Here is a 17,499-nt window from a genome sequence, read left to right as displayed (position 1 = left end):
TAGTAAATTAAATAAATATTATCCTGTTCTAAATTTATCTTTGAACTTTAATCTCCAAATTTAGTTCTTTTATTTAATTAATTTCTCAATTAATTAAATATTAAAGACATCATATTAATTCTCCATTTAATTAAATCATCAATTAATCTTTTTAATTAGACTTAATTAATAGAAAACACATCAAGGACTCATATAACAACATACGAAAACCCATCATAGAAAAACACATACTAAATCAAACAAAAAGGGTTATAATCACGAAATTACATCCTTTGATGCATTTAGAGGGTACTTAACTCAGATACTTGTCCTAATTATCAATTAGGACAATTGGCTAAAGGGTTTAGGATTTGGACTTAAGAGTTTATCTCCCCTCTCTTACCATTGAGACAATGCGATAGGGTACGCTCATCCTGGCAATTCAGAGAAGTCGATACCCGGTACTTGCAACCTGCATAAAATCCACGCATGTACAAACACCATATTCTAAGCTAAACAGACAATGGCAGGAAGTGGTGCATCGTGTAGATCCCGACTAGCAGGTGACTACAACTCCCTTCCTTAACCACATCAGAAACACCATACATAAATAAAACAAACACACACACCATACACATGCAGTATGGGGTAAGTATCCATAAGAAAGCACGTGTGATAATAAACCATCTAACTAATTATCATCGATAACTGAAAACATTGAATAATCATCATACATGCATGAAATATATAGAGTACCAAGTAATCTCATCATATAATAAATTGAGTGTAAAACAACATCTGATAATCTCTAAAATAATAATACTAATCATCAAACATAAATTGGCCTAAAAGAGTTTGGCAATGATGACAGAAATGCGACTTAGGGGCAGGCACTACATCTTGGAGAGCTAAATTTTTTATTGCTCACTTTACAACCAACGCTCACCAACTCCCATGTGAAACCGATGATGGAAGAGGCCAAAAGAGCCTTGAAAATAGTAATTTTGCATATTTTGTAATTCTGGAAAGGTGGAAACTGAACAACACTTTATCTCATAATGTGATGCATACATGAACAATAGCGTCAAATTAACAACTCTTAGTACAACTTATTAAACAAAGTGAATATTGAGGAGTTACTCTTGATACGACTTATTAAACAAGGTGAATATTGAAGAGTTACTCTTGGTACGACTTATTAAACAAGGTGAATATTGAGGAATTAAGTGAGCTCATTATGAACTTGCACCAAAAAAGAACTGAATTATTGAAATTTTATAGAAAAACTGTCATATAAACTATATAAACTATATTTAACTTCATGAACATTAATCTAGCTATCCATATCAGAGAGAAGAACTAAAAATAAATAAATATTGTTTATGTCACAAAGTTCATTGTAAGAAATTTCGTACGTGGACATCAACTTCACAGTTTTTTGGGCATATCCGTGATATTAGGTATTATATCTAACAACTCTCAGTACGACTTATTAAACAAGGTGAATATTGAGGAGTTACTCTTGATATGACTTATTAAACAAGGTGAATATTGAAGAGTTACTCTTGGTACGACTTATTAAACAAGGTGAATATTAAGGAATTAAGTGAGCTCATTATGAACTTGCACCAAAAAAGAGCAGAATTACTGAAATTTTGTAGAAAAACTGTCATATAAACTATATAAACTATATTTAACTTCATGAACATTAATCTAGCTATCTATATAAGAGAGAAGAACTATATGTCACAAAGTTCATTGTAAGAAAGTTCGTACGTGGGCATCAACTTCACAGTTTTTTGGTCATATCCGTGATACTTTCACGATAGGAAACCAAGCCGTAAGCCTCGAAATCGCAAAGAGGAAAATACAAAGGTTTTACATATATAAAGTTCACCTGATCGGAAGAAAGTAACATAGTAGGTGCTTGCTACGGAGGGCTTGGCTCTAGAAAAATTTAATATTTTTGCCGGAGGAAGAAGTGATGGGAGGTGCAGAGAGAAATGGAGATGTTAAAGAAGTGGAGATTGAGGAGGAGATCAGAGCCCTAAATATAGGACCTGTAAGCTTTCTATTGCTATCTTTTGGAACTGTTTATCTCAGCAGTTCCGATTTTAGGTTTACACCGTTCTCTCTTCTTCAAATATTTTATAAGCCTCTCGGAGGTAGCAATCAAATGGATTCAGTGACGTGGTAGACTAAAAGTGAAACTATCAAATTTACTTTCGCTTTTCGATTTTAAATAATCAGCTTATCTTTGATTTGAATAAAGATTGTGCAAAAGAGAATCGCAGATGCCTATGATATATATGCACATTTTTTGGGCAGCGTGGGCCAAGCTTGGAGCGCGAGTACCCATTATACGTGTTAAAAATTAGCTTTTCCAGAGTTTATAGGCTGTGCATGTCGCCTTTGTAACATCATAGAAACTTATTTCCATACTTGTTTTTCTCGGAGAATTTCGGGAGAACAAAGATATTTTTTCGGCCTTCGGCAGTCTGTTATGTAAGCCGTATTCGTTAAACCATCACGTCGCCCCATTATCAATGGGCTTATGACCCATTTTTTGGGGAAGGAGTATCTTTTGCAATTTTTTTGATTACATCACGAAACTATTTGGGAGTTTTATTTGGCTCGTTGAATGTTTGGTTTAAGCTTGGCCATAAGCTACCTTGAGTGTGGTGGCCGAGAAGCTTCCTTTACGTTTAACTTAATCATCGAACTCTATTAGCGTTTGTGGCAGTGGGATTGGCACAGCAAATCAAAAGTATAATTGAAATTCAGTATTCAATTACAGAGATGATAAATATTGTAAAACTTGTGAAGTTGAAAAATGCTGAACAGTTTATAATAAAGGGAAAAATGATTTCCTTGCTTGAAAATTTGCTGAAGTGTTGTTCAACGTCTTTTCCCATGTGCTTATCACGTGCTGGAAGTGGCTAAAAACCCAAAAAAGATTTGAAGTGTGGGTAGTCCATGTTCAAATTCGTGAGGATTGTACCCATGCTGGAGTTTCTCTTCTTGGTATACCTCCACCTTTTGCTTTGCCCTTTTCGGAATATTGGACATTCTTGTTTAGACATATGTTTATGTGTTTCTTACTATGTTCCACCAAGTATTTGGGATGGAGATGCTAGGGAAGGGAGGGACCTGTTTTGGAGAAAGAACTTTTGAAGGCCATTTTAGTAGATGCCGGAGGGAGTGGCTATTAAAAAACAGGAAAATCTCAAGTATTCATATAATAACATTGATAAGTTTGGATTATTAATGCATGATATTTACAACACAATTGAAATATCCTAACTGGTAGTTCTTCAAAGAAATATACATTTTTTCATGGAATTGTCACAAATTGATTCAAACACACAAATTGTACGAAATTTCGAACCTCATGCAAATATCTTTGAGTTTCCCTTTATTCAAATTAAACACTTTTACATTATATTACTAGAAATGTTTTAACTTTTAGGGTCCGTTTGGTTCCTGGAAGATGATAGGAATTGGCTTTTTCAAAATCCGAATTTGATAATTTTTGTGTTTGTTTCAAAATTACTAGCAAGGAGGAATTGAAAATCAAAATCAGGTTATGTTTTTTGAGGAGTGTAAAAACAATAGATTGGACTACTTTATGGAGTCTGCCGTAACTCCAAGCTTACGCATAAAAATGTATCTTCACACTCATCTTCCGAGTGAAACAAACAGTTCAAGTAATATCCCAAAAATAGGAACGAATATTTGCAAAACCTTGATTTGGCTAAATCGAGAATTGTAAAAATCTCGATTTCTACAATTCCACAAACCAAATGGACCCTTATTTAAAGAAATCAATATCTAATTCCTATTGCCAAATTTAAAGTTCAATGAAAAGCATACCAGATCACTGTGCTCACAATACTTGAATTATTGAGCTTCAAGGATAGTCTGTAGCCTCCAGGCAACTACATGTATATTCGTCTTTACAGGCTGCGATTCCTTTATTAATTGTGCAATTATAATACCAGAGGATAGCGTAAGGGTTCAGATTAGATGAGGCTTGTGTACTTGTAGATCGCTTCCAAAGCCCCTTGATTGCTTTCAGAATAGCTATATTCCATGGCTTGCTGCTAGTGTTTCTCAACTTGTGCTTCTGATAAATTAAACATCAGTCAATATTTTGTGCTAGGATTGCGACTAGAACAACTACTGCTACAAGGGTTTCGTCCCATGCCAGGCATACAAATTGCAGAGAGAAAAGATAACAAAAAAGCATAAACTTGGCATGAATTCTCTTCTCTCATCAAACTCCTTTTATATTATCTTTTCTCAAAAAGTTGTGATTTCCCTCGCAAAATCCTTGATTTTAGGCAACTTGACTTAGGCATTAAGATTACCATTAATTATTTTGAAATATCATTTCATCAATATATCGCCTGGTAAAACCATTTGCAACTTAAATTAGTCCCAACAATGTAATGTCCCCATCTTTTTAACCACTAAGTGGAGTTCTTAGCCTTCACGTTCTCCAAAGGCTAAGTGGAGCATAAGAGGAAATTAAATTAATTTCCTATAAAGTCATTAAATAAATTAAAATTAAAAGGTGACTTTATATTTAATTAATTTATTAATTATTGTATTACAAGGGAGAAGCTTCTAGAGTGTGTATTAATTATTGGAAAGGGGGAAGCCTCTAGTAATTTAATTTTTTAGAAGCACAATTAATTATTGTATTGCAAGGGAGGAGTTTCTAGAGAGTGCATTAATTACTGGAAGGGGGGAAGCTTCTAGTACTTGCAATTAATTAATATTTGATTTCCTTCTGAAAAAAATAAATAGGGGTGAGAGCCTCATTGCTTCGTATCGAGATTATTGTATTGGATGATGGTGATTTGCATTTGATGGGAACTTGGATGTAGAGTTTTGTTCTTGGCATCAAAGGACGTTCATCCTCTCTTGTGACATTCTAGACATCATTCCCTTGGCGTTTGGCCTTTGGAATTCATTGCTATCAACTCATTAATAGGCAGCGTGGATGCATTTCCAGCCACAAGCTGTTTGGATGTAATTAGTGAGTTGAACAGTTTGTTATGTATTTGATGAAGCTGGAGTAATTAGCGAGTTGCTATGTATTTAATTTTATTAGTTTGAGAACTAATAATATTTCAGCAGTAGTTCAATTTTTCTGTTTGCATGAATTCCTTTGTTTATGTTCATGTTATGTGGTTTAAATCTATGCAAAGACGTTAAAATCTCTATTAGTAGTTGGTTCAGTTATTGGGCATTTCCAGGATGCCCATTACAAACAATGACTAAAAAATAGGAACTTAAGTCATAATGTGATGCAAGGAGGGATTGAAAAGCTAGGGCCAGAGGCACACCCAACTATGCAATCACCTTGCTGAGTAACACAATGGAAGCAAACAATACAAAGAACAACACCAAGGAGAGAAGAAACAACAACACTTTTATTGATTCATCAAATTATCAACATACATGCCCAGTTGTGAGGCCATCTGGGTTACGACCAGATATAGAATACAAGTTCTAGATCCACGTTCCAACTTCAAATTCGCAATTTCAGAAAACATCTGTTTTGACCTCTCTAAGTCCTTACATAACCTACACCAAATATCCCTATATATACTTGCCAAAACGACTTACAAAAGATTCCAGATCATTACCAGTGTTACCCCAGCGCGGGGGTGCGGGGGGACGTCGGGACGAGTTTCAGGTGCGGGAAAAAAAAAGCCTCAATTTGGGGATGGCGGGGGTGCGGCAGTGGGGGAGCGGAGGGGGGGTGGGGGGGTAGGGGAGGAGGGGGAGTGGAGGGAGGGGGTTGCATAGTATATATATAATATATATGACTGAAAATGCTAATTATGAAATGATACTTCAATATATTATATAACATTAACATACCAAATATAGTTGAATACAATGAAAAGAGAAAATTGAAATGTGATTCACAAACCATAAGTTCAAACTTGAAACTTGAAACTTCATAACCATTACTAATGACCATTTAACAAATCAACTTAGTTCAAGATGCAAGATTCAAAATTCATTCTTCAAATATGATTCTATGAATATCATATATCATAAAGATGCTCATGATGACAATGAGCTGAATAGCATGAAACAATGAAATAATAATAATGTATCATAGCCATATCAAAGTGAGTACCCATGAAGCACCCTGCAAGCACTCGGGAAGCACCCAGGAAGCACCCTGCGAGCACCCAGGAAGCACCCTGCAAGCACTCGAGAAGCACCCAGGAAGCACCTCGCGAGCACCCAGGAAGCACCCGCGCACCCAAGCACCCTGGAAGCACCCAAGCACTGCGTCCCCCTCGGGTGCTTGACCGGTGCGGCAGCAGAAAAACTCCCGGCGGGGGTACTCGGGTGCGTGACGCACCCGCACTGGGTGCGCCGGGGTTTTGACCCGGGTGCGCGCACCTGGGTTACACTGATCATTACACAAAAGAAAGGCCGACCTTAAAACGGTTTGCACACATCCCAAGACAAGATTCGAACATTAAATTCACGATCCAAATTAATTACATAAGTCGGCTCAAACTAAGAACCAATCACAGGTCAAAGAAGGAACCGAGCATTAGTAAATATCAGGCTCACTCCGCACATGAAGGAACACTCGACCAACAATGGATAACTCAACCAACACTAGATAGCTCAGCCAATACTAGATAGCTTGACCAATACTGGAAAGCTATAGTAACTCGGCCATCACTGAACAACTCAACAACAACAACAACTTGGAAACCACTGGGACTCGGCTCCAACATGTAGAATAAACAAAGGTGAGCAGGATAGCAAGACAACCCAGGATGCTGCTGCATCAGAAAACCAGGGTTGAAAGAAATGATTCTCTTGAATCATTGAGATGTCACAACCTGAGCTGAATCCAATTCAGATTGAGAAATCCATGTAGCATCTTCAACTGGCCTGTTCTTCCATTTTACTAAATATTCATAGTAATCTTATCCTCTTGTGCTTTTACCAACTCTTTGATCCAAAATCTGTTCAACCTCTTCAATCTACTTCTTAGGATAATCATCACGTACAATAACTTCATAATCTGAGTCATGATACTCATACAAATCAGCAACATTGAATATAGGAGATAAATCCATGTCATTTGGTAACTCAACTTCATAAGCATTATCACTGTCAAACTTCCTCAAGATCTTACAAGGTCCAAACTTCTTCATTTTCAACTTATTGTATGTTCCAATAGGAAATCTGCCTTTCTTCAAATGAACCATTACCTCATCACCAACTTCAAAAGCATGATGTCTTCTAGACTTATCAACATTCTCCTTATACTTTTGATTACTTTGTTCTAACTTCAACTTCACTTCCTCATGCAAAGACTTCATAAAACCAACAAATTCTTCCTCTTCAACACTTCTCTTCTCTTCACCAGCAACATCCCTCAAATTTGATATACCTCTAGGCTGCATTCCAGTAACAATCTCAAAAGGTGTTTTTCCTGTGCTCCTATTCATATAATTATTATATGCAAACTCAACTTGTGCTAATATCATATCCCAATTACTCAGCTTATCTCCAACTAAACATCTCAACAAATTACCTACCCTTTTATTCACAACCTCTGTCTGTCCATCTGTCTGTGGATGTAATGTAGAACTAAATCTCAACTTAGTACCCATCTCCTCCAAAAGTAACCAACAAACTTACTGTCTCTGTCAGAAATAATACTTTTTGGTAATTAATGCAATCTAACAATCTTTTTGAAGAAAACCTTAGCAACATGCACATCATCTGATGTCTTCTTACATGGTATGAAATGTGCCATTTTAGAAAATCTATCTACAACAACAAATATGGAATCATACTCTCTTGCTGTCTTAGGTAATCCAAGAACAAAATCCATATTGATGTCACTCCAAGCTTTCTCAGGATTAGAAATAGGTGTATACAATCCAGTATTTTGACTTACTCCTTTTGCAACTTGACAAATTCCACAACTCCTTACAAATGTCTGAACATCCTTATACATCTGTGGCGAATAATACTTATCCTTCAACAAATTCAATGTCTTATCAATTCCAAAATGTCCATCCAATCCACTACAATGCTTTTCCTTAATCAAATTAACTCTCATAGAACTTCTTAGTGTACACAACTAAATTCCTTTGAACAACATACCTTCTTGAATGAAATACTCATCACGCTTATTCATTTGATCTGATAGGTTTGGTGCTCTGCACTCTCTCCACGCCTCAGAAAAATTAGGGCGAGTATCATACAGTTCCTTCATTTCATCAAAACCAAGAACTTCAACCTTCATCTTGGTCAACAAAGAACATCGTTTGCTTAATGGATCAACAACTCAGTTAGTAACTCCACTTTTATGCTTATTACAAATGTGAAACTCTGCAAATACTCAACCCACTTCACATGTTTTTGATTCAATTTATGTTGACTTCCCAAATACTGTAAAGCTTTATGATCAATATACAACACAAATTCCTTAGGAATAAAATAATGTCTCCACTTCTTCAAGGCTTGAACAATAGCATAAAACTCTTGATCGTATGCATAATACTTCCTTTTGGCATCATTCAACTTCTCACTAAAGAAAACAACAGGTTTACCTTCTTGACTCAACACAACTATTGCACTACCACTTGCATCACATTCAACTTGAGATACCTTGTTGAAATCAGGCAAAGCCAATACAGGTAACTCAACAACTTTTTGTTTCAAAGTCTCAAAACTCTTATCAGCTCCATGTGTCCACTTAAAATCCTTTTTATCTCCTTTCATTGTCTTAGTCATAGCATTACAATCAAAATTAAAATTCTTTATAAACTTTTTGTAGATACTAGCCAAACCATGAAATGATCTTACCTCACCTACATTCTTAGGTGTAGGCCATTCTAAAATTGCTTTGATCTTCTTAGGATCAATTCTCAAACCATCAGCTAAAATCACAAATCCCAAATACACGATTTCCGCTTGCATAAAGAAACACTTATTCAAATTAATCAACAACTTTTTGTTTTTCAAGCTCTGCAATACTTGTCTAAAATGTTCAAGATGTTCTTCCTTAGTCTTACTGAATATCAAAATATCATCCAAATTAACAATCACAAACTTACCAAAAATCTATTGAGAACTTCATTCATCAACCTTCATGAAAGTACTAGGTGCATTAGTCAAACCAAAAGGCATAACCAACCATTCATACAAACCATCTTTTGTCTTCAAAGTAGTCTTCCATTCATCACCTTCTTTAATTCCAATATGATGATAACCACTCTTCAAATCAATCTTGGTAAAATACTTTGCTCCGCTCAAACAATCCATTATATCATCCATGCTCGACATAGGAAGCTTATATTTTATTGTGATCTTGTTAATAGCTCTAGAATCAGTACACATCCTCCATTCTCCATTCTTCTTAGGTGCTAATACAACAGGTACAACACACAGACTCAAACTTTCTCTGATCAAACCTTTCTGCAACAACTACTACACATGTTTGTTAAGTTCTTCATTCTCTGTAGGTGTCAATCTATATGGTGATTTGTTCAGTAAACTAGCTCCAGGAATCAGGTCTATACAATGACTTATACTTCTTACTGGTCGTAAACCATTAGGTATATCTTCAGTAACAATCTCCTTATACTCGTTCAACAACCTTTCAATTTTTGCTGGCACTCTATCATCACTGTTTGCTATCACTTGGTCACTACTACCACAACTCGGTCATTTAGGGATTACAACAAAACACACTTGGTTCTTCTTCAACCCTGTTTGAAATTGTTTCCCATTGACTACAGAAACTTGAACAGCAGTAAAATTAACCTCATATGGACTTTCAATCAAAGGCAACAATACTTGCTTTCTTCCATTCTCCCAAAGAGTATATTGATTCAATCTTCCATCATGCATAGCATATCTATCATATTGCCAAGGTCTACCCAACATAATATGACATCAATCCATAGGCATAACATCACACAGAACTTCATCAAAGTAATTTCCAATCTTGAACTTCACAACACATTGTTTACTTACAAATATCTTATGCTCATCTCAGATCTATAAAACATGATAGGGTTTAGGGTGCTTCAGCCTCTGTAACTGCAACTTTGTAACCAGCTCCTCTGATGCCAAATTTGTTGAACTTTCACTGTCAATGATCACTTCGCAGCATTTTCTAGCCATCTTACATTTGGTCTTGAAAAGACTTCTCCTTAGGACAGGTTCCTCATTAGTTCCCTTATTACACAAAGTTCTCCTTACCATTAGATTCTCTCCAACTTCAGGTCCACTTCGTGAACCCTTAAGATCTCCTTGAATCATAGCATGTTTGTTACGTTGTTCATTCTCAGCAGAGGATCTACACTCAAAGGATCTATGCCCTTCTTTACCACATCTAAAACAATTACCACGAAAACCACCTCTAGAGTAAGAATTACCTCTTCCTCGGTAAGAACTACTACCTCCTTGGTAAGAATTACCACCTTTCCTTTCAGTCTTGCCTTTGTAATCACTTTTCCATTCAGATTTGGCCTTATCTTGCACATAATTGTCAGATCTACCACCTTCTCCATAAGATCTATCTCTGCTTCTTTGGAATCTACCACCTCTACCTCTTTGTCTTTGTTCATGCTTCTTTGTCAAGATCTCCTCAGCTTTCAAGGCATATTGATATTCTTCTTCCACACTTTCCAATTTCACAAAACTTATCTCATTTTGAATTCTAGATCTCAGTCCATTCAAGTACCTTGCAACTTTCTCAACCTGATCATCCACATGTCCAGATCTGATGTCCAATCTATAGAATTCCTCAATATATTCTTTCACAGTCATATTCTTTTGTCTCAAATTTTGCATTTTCCTTAACAAGTTAACTTGGTAATGAGTAGGAAGGAACTTCTTCTTTACCTTGTTCACTATTTTCAGCCAGGTCTTGATCTTCTCTTTTCCTCTTCTCTGTCTTTCAGTTTGTAGATGCTTCCACAATAGTGAGGCATGACCTTTCAACCTAGTGACAACAATTTTCACCTTCTTTATTATCAGGACTGTTTGCAAACTCAAAGAACTTCTCCATATCAAAGATCCAATCCAACACAATGTTGGTGTCCAATTTTCCATCATAAGGAACAACTTCCACAACAGGGTTTGAATGTGCCCTAGACAACACTCTCAACAATCTTTCTTCATCCTGATCTTCATTAGGTTCTAGATTAGGGTTTGGTGCCATTTCTTCATCATCACTCACATCATCAAGATGCACTCCTCTCCTCTGGGCTGTCTCTACAACATCAAATCTGGTTACAATTTGTCCCAACATGTCCATAGTAGCAGTGTCAACATTTCCTTTGCCGCTAACCATTTTTACAAACAGGTTCCTGCAAGATCGTAACCCTCTGCAAATTATAGGTCAAATCCATAGATTTGCCACCCTACAACCAAATTCAACTTAGGGTTCGACACGATCCAATCTCCACAAGGATGAACCTCAAGCTCTGATACCACCTGACGCAAGGAGGGATTGAAAAGCTAGGGCCAGAGGCACACCCAACTATCCAATCACCTTGCTGAGTAACAAATTGGAAGCAAACAACACAAAGAACAACACCAAGGAGAGAAGAAACAAGACTAAGGAGAAAAGAAACAACAACACTTTTATTGATTCATCAAATTGTAGGCATACAAGCCTAGCTGTAAGGCCTTCTGGGTTACGGTCAGATACAAAATACAACTTCAAGATCCACGATCCAGCTTCAGATTTGCAATTTTAGAAAACATTTTCTCTGAACTCTCTAAGTCCTTACCTAACCTAAACCAAATACCCCTATTTATACTTGCCAAAACGGCTTACAAAAGATTTCAGATCATTACACAACAGAAAAGCTGACCTTAAAACGGTCTGCACACATCCAAAGACAAGATTTGAACATTAAATTCGTGATCTAAATTAATTACATAAGTCGGCTCAAACTAAGAACCAGTCACGGACAAACTTGGTCAAAGAAGGAATCGAGCATCAGTAAATATTAGACCCACTCGGCACATGAAGGAACACTTGGCCAACACTGGATAGCTCGGCCAATTCTAAATAGCTCGGCCAATACTAGAAAGCTATAGTAACTCGGCCATCACTAAACAACTTGGCAGCAACAACAACTTGGAAACCACTGGCACTCGGCTCCAACATGCAGAATGAACAAAGATGGGCAGGATAGCAAGACAATCTAGGATGCTCCTGCATCATAATGAGTAATCAAATATTTTGTAACTCAACTTTAGTTTTTTAGGCTAATGTTTTAATTATTCACTCATTAATTCCTTGGCCTCAAATCAGAGACATTACAAAGTGTTCCCACCCTGAGCTTACTTGACCTCAAGCAATTCACACCTGCATGCTGAAGTCAAATGCTTGGATCCCATGTCAACCTCTTGAACATTGCTCCACCAAAATGCTGCGCTACTCTGATATCAATGTGAGTGTACCACAAACTATGAAACAACACACACTAGAATCCATGTTATGCAATACATCCAGCTGATCAATGCCTGGATGCTCAAATATAGAACCTATTTTATGAGATGAAGTAGTAATGTAATATCAAGGAGTCATCATCAGTCATCTAACCGTACATGTAGACCAACTAAAGGATGTCATAAGCAACTCTCACATATTCAATTCAACATACTAGGCCGCCACACTCTGCTGTTATATCTCAGTCCAGCAACAATTAGGATGACAATTATGTCATCATACCAAGTCAAAAGGAGAGAACTCATGAGGATTTTCCATTAAGTAATGTTGTTCCCACACATTCCAAGTCATATCCTTAGCTGATGTAAACCCTAACAATTCTGTAAATGTAGTGAACAGCCATGTAGAACAGTCACTTGTCGGTAAACAACCCATGTCTTTTGGCTCAAATGCCAACCAATATGCTGCTGTACCATTAGAAGAATTAGGCACCAATATCAAATTTGCATCGTAGATGCCATCACCAACCCCCAAAGTCAACTCATGAGTGGCTGGTCCACTAATAGTAACTTTCTTAGAATCATTATGTCTACCAATAATAGTAATTTGTTGCAGGCGAAACTTGGCTTGTTTAGCTTTTTTTTCCCTTCTCAGTCCAACCCTTAACCATCACTTGGGATTGATCTAGTGCTGTTGTTCCAAGGTGACCAAATTCAGTTCTCTTGGAGGATGCATAATCAACCAACGACTCATTTTGATCTTTTAAATCTTGAATGTCAGAATAAGGTGACTCAATCACATTGTCTTCTTCATGATTACGGGCTGCATTACCATGAGGATGAAGATATTTATCACTGCTGGTATAACATTCAGCATCACTGTCATGCATTTACGTCGGGCCTTCAACTTTTACAAGCACCTCTTTATTGGAAACTTCATTCTCAACACTTGCATTTTGAATGCTAGTGCCAAAGGTCTCTTCTTGTGATGACCCTATCTGGAATATAATAAATAGTTAGAACATAAATAAATAAATAAGAAATCTAAAATTATAATATAATAATGAGGACACTTCTAATGATTAAATATAATATTAATAAGCAGTTATTTAATAAATATGTGATGAATGAAATAATATATATTATGAATATCATATATTAATAATATAATATGAATATCAATGATAACAGTCAAGATATAAATAGCCATTGTTCTACGGGAATAGGCGAATGCACATAATAAACAGTAATTGCGATGGGAGACTAGTCGACATTTATGTTAAAGAGAATATGTACAAGGAATCTCTATTGGCGATCCTTATTTATCAACTATTACAAAAACAAGCATTGGATATAATAGATAGGAATGCTTCAAATACAAGCTTAGTGACAAGCACTATTAAAAGTCTTATATATATAGAAAGAACATATTCACATAATCTATGATAATAAATATTGACAAATGTGGTGAACAATATATGAACCTAATATATATATATTCAGTTATCCTGGTCGACGGAAATAGTAATATCCAATTAATGACAAACAGAGAGCATTTGAATAATGAACAACAATATAATTGGGAAGATGAGTTAGAAGTTATGAAGCGATCATACTAAACCAACTTCTCGAAGAAGGATGTTATAACTAAGTCCCAAACCAAGGAATTTAGTTATCAATGAATCAATTATACACTATTAATGAGAATGACTAGTTAAGAAGTAGTAATGATTATTATTATGAATTGTTGATTAGAGAACGATCCTAATAGAAGGATATCAAGTTGTTATGAATAGGTGCATCTAAAGTGAGAAGACATGACTGATTAAAGAGGCGTGTCTTTGAAGGATATACAAGGGATCACATAGTCAAATTACATATGTCTATATTATATGTGATCTGATATTGTAAGGAAGATATCAGATTGAAAGAAAATTTAATATAAAATATGTAGGAGATGAATAAGGAAATATGGTCAACACTATTCTTAAGGGAGAGATGAGGGAGGAATTAAAACTTATGTATTTCTGACTGGCAAACATCAATGAACTGATATTGATTATAAAATAATATGTCTGAATTTATTAAATAACAAATAAATCAGGATTATTTAAAGTATAATTTATATATATAGACTAGAAATATATAATTTTTTTCTCGATAAGTAATGATTTTTATTGATGTTAAAAGTAAAGCATTACATCTGTCAAAATAAGGCCTTGAGCCTAGATGAAACATTTCATACTCCTGAAACATCTACCACCTAAGCGGCTACCCCAGGACACATCAACCCCCAACATTACACAAAGTTAGAAAAGAAACATAGCCCTATTAGATGAAATGGCACGCAAGCCATACACATAGACCACCTCGCACAAAACCTAAAACCCCATTTTGCTAGCATATCTTTAGGGGATTTGGTGACCATAATCTTGCCTATGTTCTCCACCTTGCCTTTCTTTCGGCCCAACACAGGTTGCGACACCTTTTTGGACATCTGACCTGCTTCACGTTTGCTGACCTTATTGGGCCTATGCTTTCTCTTCCTCTTCCTTTCCTTTGCCAACCGTTGCTGGTTGGCTTACCATTGGTCCATGAATTCTTGTAGCTTCATCTGCGCAGTTTGAGCTTTTCCCACTCGCTGCTCAACTAGTGTCGTAGTACCAAACACCAAGAAGGGTTGGAATTCTTCCCTAGTGCCTTCCACCCTTTGCCATCAACCTTCCGTAGTGTGAATCCCTACCCCATTTTCCACCACACTCAACAACCTCCCAACACCTAACCTCCAAATAGGTTCGATGCATAATTCCACCATACACAAGGCCTCCTCCTTGTCTCGAGCTAGCATAAATGCCCATGCATAGAATAAGGAGGAGATATCCACTTTTGTTCGTGGGTGGAAATTACCTTCAATGAATTCCCTGCCGAAAAGCATATTCAAAATTTGAATAAACTTATCTTCATCCACCCTGAATGCCTCCGTCAACCATCTCGTGGTGATCTTAGAACCAAACTGAGATGCCTGCTTCTTTTTGGGTGTGTCCAAAAAGAAATTCACCTCCATTGCTCTTGATTCAAATTGACCAACACATTGTGTATAGCAAATAATCAGGAAACATGCTTACAAAGTCCTTTTTACATCGAGAAAGTTCTTGGCACGCCACCCAGGGTCATCATTGTTTGGTACTCCAATCTCCACCCATCTCATCTTGTTGAATACCACACAATCCTTGCCTCTGAAATCTCTATTAGTGTGATGTGCCGAGGTACCTCATAATCATTAATTTGTTAGCTTGAAGGATCATGGGATAGCAAGGGCAAATGTGGGAAGTCATTCACCATTTCGATTTTATCTAACATTCTTGCTCCCACATTTGCCAACTTGTTCGCAATTTGATTATCTTGCATAGTGTATGTGATACTACATAGTCTTCGAAGCCTTCTAGAGTCTTTCTGATGCGCCTGATAACCATGTCTCCATTCTCCCTCTCGCAATCCCATTGATAACAATTTGTGAGTCACCTTGCAGAAGAATCTTTTTGCACCCATTGCTCTTGGGGACTTTAAGCACGAAGATGGCAGCCATGCACTTTGCAAAATTATTGGCTTCTTCAGGATGAGATTTAGCTCCAATGGATAGAATGTTATTCTCTGCCTCTAAGATGACACATCTTGCCCCACTCTTGCCTGGATCGCCTTTAGAGGCCCCATCAAATTGCACTTTGAACCATCCTTCTCCAATCTTGCCATTAGTCTCACCACCATCTATAGCCCCATCGCAAGGATCAGCACTTGGAAGCTCCTGAACGGGCCTATACCAAATCAAAGGCCACCCTTGTTGTAGCTTCGAGTCTTCCCTTGTAAAGGTGTCTTAGTCACATTGATTTGAGTTGTCGCATTACTTATTCTAAAATGGCTCGTTCTAGTCCATGTGAGAAATGATCCCAAGTTTCTTCCTTATCCCGGAATATTTTGCGGTTTTGTTCCTTCCAAATCTCCCATGCAACTGTAGAAGGAACAATCGTGCATATAGCAACAAAGGTTGACAGATGTTTGATTATTGGCCATGATACTAGAAGATCTTGGAACCTGTACTACCTACCCCAACTTTTCCAACACAAACTTCCAACATTGTCTTGAGAATTTCCAACTGAGAAGTAGATGATCTACGTTCTCCTTAGCCTCATGACATAAAGAACATTTTAAAGGGGCTTGCAAACCCCAATATTTGTAGTCTTTCCCTTGTAAGGATCCACCCCTTGCCAACTAGCCACATAAAAGCTCCCGCCTTGGGGAAGACATGCTTGATGCTAGTAGATTTTGAGGGTCCACTTTTCTCTTGTGTCTTCATTCTCTAGTAGTTTATATCCTACCTTTATTGCATAATCACCACTTCGGGCACAACACCTTATAATTTTGTCTTTCTCCTCACTCAGAACTACGTTTCTTTGAGCCAACAGTTGCTTGAATCTGATTGGCACATCCTCCTCCAATTCCAATGAACTCGGTTCCTTCCATTGCACACTTTCCCCTTCTACACTGGATGGCATGTCCACTTAGTCCCTCACCTTAGAACCCCAGCTTGCCTTAGCTGTATCAATAGCCCGTTGATTGTTCACCTATGATTCCATGATCTTTGCTCCATCCCACAAATCATGCCAGAAGTCTGAATTTTCCCATCCCCAATCAGCCATGACACATTATTAGTGATAACCGCTCTATAGCCCACTATGAAGCTCCACAAAGCCGAGCCTCGTGGTGGGTTGGCAATCTTCAAAATGGATTCTCTAGTCCCCCCTACAAGGTATTTCTTGTTTAACAATTACACCCTTCTCTTTTTCGATCTCCTATACATATCCCACATGAGCTTTGCACCCAGCGCCTCATTCATGAGTCTCCAATTTCTTGACCCAACTTCTCCACAATTTTTTTGGTTTACACACCTTTTCCCATGCCAAGAGAGGAACTTTATCATTCTCATTGCTACCATTCCACAAGAACTTCCTCATCCTTTGCTCAATTTGTTTAATTACCTTTACTGGG

At 37.1% G+C, this 17,499-nt stretch overlaps 1 protein-coding gene across 1 annotated transcript in view; it reads left to right on the top strand.

Annotated features, from left to right (window-relative positions):
• Positions 1–1,892: 1,892 nt before the first annotated feature.
• The window catches only part of LOC149535196 (methionine aminopeptidase 2B-like), a 108,402-nt gene continuing 92,795 nt past the window's right edge, over positions 1,893–17,499 (top strand). Inside the window, exon 1 of the mRNA XM_089807154.1 lies at positions 1,893–2,041. Within this exon, the coding sequence (XP_089663280.1) occupies positions 1,964–2,041 (78 nt within the window). The 5' untranslated portion in view covers positions 1,893–1,963. The remainder of the gene's footprint in view (positions 2,042–17,499) is intronic.

This window comes from Cupressus sempervirens, chromosome 10, assembly GCF_028749045.1.
Source record: "Cupressus sempervirens isolate cs-2001-9-10 chromosome 10, ASM2874904v1, whole genome shotgun sequence".
Taxonomy (NCBI): Eukaryota; Viridiplantae; Streptophyta; class Pinopsida; order Cupressales; family Cupressaceae; genus Cupressus; species Cupressus sempervirens.
The sequence above is the reverse complement of the archived record's forward strand: the minus strand, read 5'-3'. Positions and strand labels throughout refer to the sequence as shown.